This window comes from Microtus ochrogaster, chromosome 15, assembly GCF_000317375.1.
Source record: "Microtus ochrogaster isolate Prairie Vole_2 chromosome 15, MicOch1.0, whole genome shotgun sequence".
Classification (NCBI taxonomy): Eukaryota; Metazoa; Chordata; class Mammalia; order Rodentia; family Cricetidae; genus Microtus; species Microtus ochrogaster.
This window is the reverse complement of record NC_022017.1, coordinates 26,902,223-26,910,304: the sequence shown is the minus strand read 5'-3', so window position 1 is coordinate 26,910,304 and position 8,082 is coordinate 26,902,223. Positions and strand designations below refer to the sequence as shown.

The 8,082-nt window shown below is 51.2% G+C and overlaps 1 protein-coding gene across 2 annotated transcripts in view; it reads left to right on the top strand.

Annotated features, from left to right (window-relative positions):
* Window positions 1–8,082, top strand: part of Samm50 (SAMM50 sorting and assembly machinery component) — a 26,027-nt gene that overhangs the window by 6,931 nt on the left and 11,014 nt on the right. For both annotated transcript variants that reach the window (XR_003377493.1, XM_005354424.3), the window contains exons 4-10: window positions 1,606–1,693; window positions 3,335–3,441; window positions 3,872–4,002; window positions 4,208–4,295; window positions 5,644–5,772; window positions 6,236–6,307; window positions 6,724–6,810. Coding sequence is in view for 1 of the 2 variants with exons in the window: in XM_005354424.3 (XP_005354481.1) it covers window positions 1,606–1,693; window positions 3,335–3,441; window positions 3,872–4,002; window positions 4,208–4,295; window positions 5,644–5,772; window positions 6,236–6,307; window positions 6,724–6,810 (702 nt within the window). In the remaining variant the exon portion in view is untranslated. The remainder of the gene's footprint in view (window positions 1–1,605; window positions 1,694–3,334; window positions 3,442–3,871; window positions 4,003–4,207; window positions 4,296–5,643; window positions 5,773–6,235; window positions 6,308–6,723; window positions 6,811–8,082) is intronic.

The window sequence follows — 8,082 nt, the reverse complement described above, 5'->3', positions numbered from 1 at the left end:
GGATACCCACTGCACATCAATCAGACCCTAGGATCCCTGGGGATACCCACTTCACATCAGCCAGACCATGGGATCCCCAGGGATGCCCACTGCATATCAGCCAGACCCTGGGATCCCCGGGGATGCCCACTGCACATCAGCCAGACCATGGGATCCCTGGGGATACCCACTGCACATCAGCCAGGCTCTTGCTCTGTTGGTTGCACAGACTCTTTCCTGTGCTGTAGTAGGAAGCTGCCTGTGGCTTCCTTCTGTCCTGCTCTTGGACAACACTGACCTGCCTAATAGGGGTCATCAGTGGTGTGCTTCTGGCCAGGTCAACTGGCTCCTCTCTGCCTCCTCTTTGCTAAGCTTGAGCAGTGTCAGCAAAACAACAAACAAAAGTTTGTGTTTTTAAAGCTTAAGGTTATGTTTCAGGCCAGTTACATAAAGGGGTATAAACCATCCAGGTGGAGTGCATATTGGTGTGAATGTGCACGCTGTCTTGCCACTGTTTAACAACTCTCAGAGACCAGCTCAGGTTCAAACATGTCCTTTTGAGTGTGCCATTGACTGGGATGAACCCAGGTGGCAGGGAGCACTAACATTCTTTTGTGTCATTGTGAGGGCAGTCCTTTGAACTGTCTGAGAAGCCTCACCTCAAACACTATTGTTACTGTACATTAAACTGAGGGCTTGGCTCTCATGATGGCTGTGGGCTTGTAGCGTGTACAGCACAAGTAGGGTTACTTGGTCAAAGACCACATGCTCTGTCACTTCAAGGGCAGCATATTGGTCTTCAAGGAGATCCACCATTCCATACCCCTGCATGGGAATAGGGAAGGTCCACTCCCCAGAGCTGAGTGCCACACTCTAAGGTCTTGCCGTCCATTAGACACAGAGTGCTGTTTCATTATTTCCATTTGTATGTATGTCCTTCCCTGGGATCAAACTAGGGCTTCGAGGCAAATACTGTAGCTCACTGAACCATCTCACCCTTTCTCAAATACTTTATAAATTTTTGCCATTTCTCTCGCTGTTTTGTTTTGCTTTGCTTTTTTGTTTGTTTAGACAACATCTCACGATGTAGCCTTAGCCTCTGAGTGCTGGGATCATAGGCGTGTGCCGGGTTCTCATTGCAAGGCACCTGTTCTCCTGTGGTTTCTCAGCGTCTGTTCTTTCTCAGGATCTCTTTGTGTCATTTTGTCACCAGGGTTGAGCATTTGTCCTGTGTGTTATCTTTTTTCCCTGTTATCCTTGGCCTTTTCTGTGTCTCATACTCGCTCTCTTGACTGATTTCTGTGTCTGGCACTCGCTCTGGTGGCTGCTTTCCATCTTAGTCAGGTTCACCTTGCAGCTCCATTATCAGCTTTTCCCCGTGTCCACCCCCACGGTGTTGCTGTCACATGCTGTGGTTTCTGCTCAGTGCTCAGGGCACCTCAAGCTCAGTCCTTTCTGCTGAGCCCCCAACTGTACTCCAGCCCAACAACTACACTGTTTCTCATGGAATTTCACAGATATTTCCTGCTGCACACACCTCTCGGTGCATGCACTTACAGGTCACATGGCTCTCAGTGCTCCTGGGTCTTAGGAGAGCTCATTCTCTTTGGTCTGTCCCTCTCCCAGGTAATGCGGAGAGCTCATGAAGCCCGTGAAAAACTGCTTCGCCTAGGAATTTTTAGGCAAGTGGATGTTTTGATCGACACGTGTCATGGTAGGTACCATGGGAGAGTATCTGGGTGCCACCATGTAGCCTCCAGGGTCACAGAGCAGTCATGTGGGTAAATGCAGAGTGCTCCCAAAGGTCCCTCAGGCAGGTCTTGGAGTTAGCCATCTCTAAAGATACACCTGTGGGTTTCATCACAGCAGAGGAGTGGGTGGGGGCCCATGATCTAATTTGTGGTAAATCTCAGGACCCACTAATGAGTCAGATAGGAGATGGGCGCTCCTGGGGACACTGGTGAGGGTTCTGAACATTTCACTTATGGAACGGAGGCTCTGGGCCTTTAGGTAACTTGTCTCTGGCCCAGTAGTCAATGATAGAGTTTGACCTGCAGGCCTGCCCTGCTTCCCCAGGGTCAGTTTGGTGCCCATTTGTTGGCACGTGGCTTCAGCTCTCTCCAGTCCCTCTTGGATATGGCCTTACACTGGTCAGCTCTCCTCTCTGGCTGTGACTTCAGCTCTTTACTCTGACTGCACAATAGAATTACCTAACAGCAGAGACTGCTTAGGGCATTATAAACATGTCATTGTGCACATGGTACACTGCATCTCACTGATCTGCTGTGAATGTGGGCTTGACAGTTGTCACAGATGAACCTTGTGAATGTGAGGTGTTATTCGTGGGGATATATGCCAGAGTGGCAAGGGTTGATGGAACTTTGCTTTTTGTTCTGTCTTACACCAAAACCACCCTGAAAAGTGAAGTCTTCTAAAAAGAAAAAAAAAATTTAGTTTAGTGTGGTGGCACACACCTTTAATCCCAGCACTCGGAAGGCAGAGACCGGTGGTTGGTTCTCTGTGAGTTTAAGGCCAGATTGGTCTGTGTGGCAAGTGCTAGGCCAGCCAGAACTACAAAATAAAAACCAGAACAGTCCCAAGGCTGTGCAGGTGTCTAGTAGAAGCACCCAGCAGGTGCCCTGGGCAGAAGGCAGGAGTTACCCTCTCTGAGACCCCAGCCCTGAGGGTTTGGCCTATCTCTGCAGAGCATCCCCGGCCTTGGTGGGCTGTGAGGTAGAAACCTCTAGCTCAGACACTGCTCACACCCTGCTGGATGGAGGACATTGAACTGTACTGTGTTGCTTGTATTCTCTTAGGGTGATAAAGTCTTTACCATCATATGAATCCCATGCTTGGCTGTTGGTTGAACAGGACTCAACATTTTCAAAGGAGGGTGCATTCCCAGCTGGGGCTGTATCCGGGACAGAGCAGGGTCAGTGTTAGGTGTAGAGCTGTGTTTTGGTTTGTACATGTGTGTGGCTTTTGTTTTTTGTTTGTTTGTTTGTTTTGTTTGTTGAGACAGGGTTTCTCTATGAACAGCTCTGGCTGTCCTAGAACTCACTCTGTAGACCAAGCTGGCCTTGAACTCACAGAGATCCGTCTGCCTCTGCCTCCTGAGTGCTGGGATTAAAGGCATGCGCACCACCACTTCCCAGCTTATACGTGTATATGTATGCGTGCACATATGTGTATATGTGTGGTTACTTATGTGTCAGTTGGAGGACAGCCTGCAGGAGTCAGTTTTTTTCTTCAACATGTGTGTCCTGGGAATCGAGCATAGGTTGGCTGGCATAGTGAATGCCTGTACCCACTGAGCCGTGCTGACTGCTGACCCTTTGAAATATTTACTTTTTAGGTGATGATGCACTGCCAAATGGACTAGATGTCACGTTTGAAGTGACAGAGCTCAGGAGGCTGACGGGCAGTTACAACACCATGGTTGGGAACAACGAAGGCAGTATGGTAGGGCATCACGTCCACTGTTGTTAGAGTCCTTTGAGTGTAAGCTTTTGAGGTGTGCCTGTTGGGAAAAACAGCAAGTTGCTGTGGAACCTGCCGGCTTATGGACTTGGGTGTTATCTACAATTTCCCTTTAACCTCACTAGAGCTGGTCAGCATAAAGTCGAGGTTGTTTGTAGTGATACTAACCCTAGTGCCCGCCAGATGAGCACATTAATGCTCTTGTTTAGATTCCTTTATGCTTCAGTGGAAGAGGTTTGGGGTTGAGGTGGGAGACTTCTGCCTTCCAGCTTCCTAGGTAGTCAATGTGGCCGTCATCCTGTATGGGATGCCGTGTGCTTGGCAGGGGCGCCTTGTGAGAAACAAAGGCTGTGTGTGCTTGAGCCTTGTTTACCCTGGTCCAGTGCCAGCTCTGTCCTTTTCCCTCCCTCAGGTGCTCGGCCTCAAACTCCCCAATCTCCTAGGACGTGCAGAAAAAGTGACTTTTCAGTTTTCTTATGGAACCAAAGAAACTTCCTACGGCCTGTCCTTCTTCAAACCACAGCCTGGAAACTTCGAGAGAAAGTAGGAAGCCACACGGGTCCTTGAGCTCAGTGGCCTGACTTAAAAGTTAAAGTAGATGGCTTGAGTGTGAAATGCCACAGCCGCCTCTGCCGTGGCTGCTGCTCTGAGGATGAGCCCCTGTGTAGTCTAATTGGGCCTGTGGTTTAGCTGAGTGCAAGCCCTTTGCACAGACCCACTGTTAAAGCTCTGTCCCATTGCCTCCTAGCTTCTCTGTAAACTTATATAAAGTTACCGGGCAGTTCCCGTGGAGCTCACTCCGGGAGACCGACAGAGGAGTGTCTGCCGAGTACAGTGTGAGTATACCTGGCCCTGCATGCAGGGTGGGCACAGTGAGCTCACTGACTAGAGAGGAATACCCGGGTGGGTGAGTGCAGACTTCTCATCCTTGGTGGCCTTCTCCTGGCCAGATGTCTCCTCCCTAGCTGATGCAGGGAGCCGGGGGCAAAGCTGGCTGGTGTCCACGCTGGACTTGTAGCGTCTGTGCTCCTAACTGACTGTAGCACCCAGTGCCTTCTCCCATCATTCTCCTTGGTTCTCCCTTTTGTTTCTTTCCTAGATTTTTCAAAGAGCTCACCCTGAAAGAGTCAGGCTTCCTTTCTACTTGGAACAATGGACGCAAAGGGGCTGAAGTGTAGGATGGCTTGGGGTTGGCATGGTTTTAAGGACAAGGCCAGACAGAGCTGCCTGTGTCTCAGGCCACCCTAAGTGTAACTGGGCCCTATAGGTGCACAGTCTGGCCCTGTGACTCCTGATGGTTACTATGGAGACAGCAGTGTGGCTCCATGAGTAAGTGGTTTGCTCGCTAAGAGCTGCCCTGTGTTCACTGAAAGAAGAGTTGATTACGGAGCTTTACTGGCGGCAGGCTCTTGGGAACACCTGAGTTATAACACTCCTATAGAGTGACTGCTGAGCCTGGCTGCTGCCCCTGCTGCCCTGCACAGTGCCCCTGTGTGCTGATGTGGCCAATTTGGTCCACATTCTTGTACACCAATTTTGTGTACTGGGCTTCGGTTGGTGCCTCCTTACCCTCCATGGCCTTGTATTTTCTCCAGGCCTACAGGCCTGTGGGGCAGGCCTGCTGACCTGCTGAAAGGTAAGCTGTGGGGCAGATCTGCTGTGGGGCAGACCTGGACCTGGCTTTGCTTGTTCCCTCTGGCAATGGGAAGAAAGCCCTTGACCTCATATGGCTTGGTCTTCTTGTTCTTCTGGGGCTGATCCATCCAGGTGACAGGTTACTGAGTCTGCCTTCAGCCAGTCATGTGGGCTGAATGGGTATGTCATGTCATCTGTCTTACTGTGTCTTACTGTGATGAGACCGCCACCTGCTGTCACCCCTAGCTTTTAGGTGTGGCTCTGTTCCTTCACCTGCAGAGTAGCACTGCTCAGGTGCAGTTTACAGCCTCCTCATCTTCCTTCCCGTGCCCTCTTCTGCTCCTTCTTCTCCCCTACTTCCTTTCATTTCAAACAGTTTATCTTGGGGCTGGGGCTGGGGAGAATCAAGTGCCAGCGAGGGACTGATCCATCCCTTCCCTGGTGCTGAGAAAAGAAATTGCCAGTGATGCCTCCCTTCAAAGGATGCTTTGCAGCGCTTTGTTCCAGTGTGAAGGGTGTAGAACAAGGTTTCCTTCTGTGCCGTTACAGTTTCCCATATGGAAGACCAGTCACACCATCAAATGGGAGGGCGTGTGGCGGGAACTGGGCTGCCTCTCCAGGACTGCATCGTTTGCTGTGCGGAAGGAAAGTGGCCACTCACTGAAGTCCTCTCTCTCGGTAGGACTTGCTCTCTGGGTGGAGAAATGTGTAGACAGAGCCCTTGATCCATTGGTGGTCTCTGCTGATATGGGGCTGAGTGAGGTCACACTGAGGGATCAACTGGGTGGTTGGGACAGTGGCCTCCAGTTCCACTGCCTCGTACTATTTCTTGTAACATCAGTGGAAAGAGATAAATGTGTGTTTAAGAGCTAGCTGTGGAATCTTACCTTCCAGAAATGAAAAAAAAAAATGCAGTGAGCTGGCAGGGTGGGTGCTGGGCTCTCTGAGGGAGCAAGGCTGGTCAGTGTCCGTGGGGAACTCTGGTGTCTTTGGGTACACCATCATAGACCTTTATGCCCTCGTGGGAAGGCAGGAACAGGTGAAACGCTGTGGGCATGCTCACTACAGCCCTCAGTGCACAGCAGGTTTATTGCTCTTGGAGCTGCTTGGAGTAAAAATACGCTCCGTTCATCTCTTTTAGCATGCCATGGTCATCGACTCTCGGAATTCGTCTATCTTACCAAGAAGAGGGGCCTTGCTCAAAGTCAACCAGGTAGTGTTCTCGCCAGAGCTTCTGGTTGGGGAGTAGTGAAGTGTGCACAGGACTGTCGCACACAGTGCTGGGGCTGCTGTCCACAGGGAGTAGTGTTGAGTGCCTTAAAAGTAGTGTGGTCAGGTGCCCTGAAGGTACAGGGGAGCTGAGTGACACACTGTAGGCCAAGGTGATCCAACTGGTCTCATCCTGCTGCTCATGGTGCAGGCAAGACGCGGGTGCCCAGTCTACATTTTCAGAGCAGCACCAAATGGGGAGGTTTGTAGGTGAAATGTCCCTACCATGAATGTGGCTCATTCTCTCTAGATGCTGATCTGGCCAGGGCCTTGTGAAAGGCACAAACAACAAAACTGTCATTATAAAAGACAGTGCTTAGTAACCCCTGTGTCTTTGTGACCTGTGGCTTCTTCCTTCAGGAGCTGGCGGGCTACACTGGAGGGGATGTGAGCTTCCTCAAGGAAGACTTTGAACTTCAACTGAATAAGCCACTCATGTTGGATTCGGTGAGTCTCCAGCCTGTGCCGTGCCTTGTGGGGGGTCACCCTTCACCTTGGGGTCCTGAGTGCCTGAAGCACTGGTGTTAGCCAGTGCTGTGATGCTTTAACCTATAGGATCTAAGATCCCTCCGATCAACATGTGTATGGCCTGCCAGACTATGTTGGGTCCTCACACTCAGAGCCGTCCCAGAGCTCCTCATGCCTTACCTCTCTGCCTGGCACTGCTCAGACTCCGCTGCAGTGCCTGCAGTGTGGAGCATGCTCCGAGTTCCCTACATTCCTCCCCTTCCCAGCTGAGCTCCCCCAGATGCATGCCCTCCTGCTGCTTTCTGGGAGTCTGTGCTCTAGAGTGGTGCCGGGAGTGCCCCGGTGTTCACTGCTGTCCTCCTCTGCCCACGCTGCCTTCTCAGGACACTTTCTGAGGGACGAGGCTCTTCCTTCACAGGCACTTGTCCTTCATCTGCCTTCTGCTGCTGTAACATCTTTTTAGGAATTTGGCACAGGCATGTCTCCAGCCACCTTCTCTTATCTTCCTGTGTGGGGGCTGAGGGGTGGAGGGCTCCACTGTGCATATTTTGTGGAAGCACCCCTCTGTTGATCCGTTTACCTACGTATTTACCACCTACCCACTCATCTGTCTACACATCTGTCCACCCACCTGTCCATCTCCTGTCCTTCCTCCATTCACCTGTCCATCTATCTCTTCTCTTAGCCACCCATTTGTGTGCCCACCCACTCATCCTGTCCGCCCACTGCACTCCCCCACCACACACCTGCATCCTGGCTGCCAGGCACTCTGGGTGCTTGCATCAAGAGGTGGGAGCATGAAGGTAGAACCTAAAGGGAGCAGAAGGATTGGTGGTTGAGATGGGCAGAACTGGGGGAGGCAGGGTGTAGAGGGCAAGAGAGGGACAGTGACTGCTAATGAAGAAATGGCTTAGAAGAAATGGCTTAGTGCAGGTGGCACCCCGCTGATTCCTGGAGGAGGGGGCATCAGTGGAGAGCTAGTGTCTGTGAGGTCAGAGTTCAGCAAGTGAAGATCAGGGTGGTCCCTCAGCTTTATGGTGAGACTGACTGAGAACAAACCTTGGAATCTGGGCCATAGCTCTAATTCTGAGGCCATGTCAAAACAAAATGCTTATTTTAGGAGACAGAGGAGAGAACAGGGACAGAAATAGCTGAATGGCTTTTTTGAGGCATCTACGAGTGGTATGTGGTGCGAGAGGGGACGGGGTGGATGGGTGGGTGGATAGGATGAGTACATGGATGGATGGATGG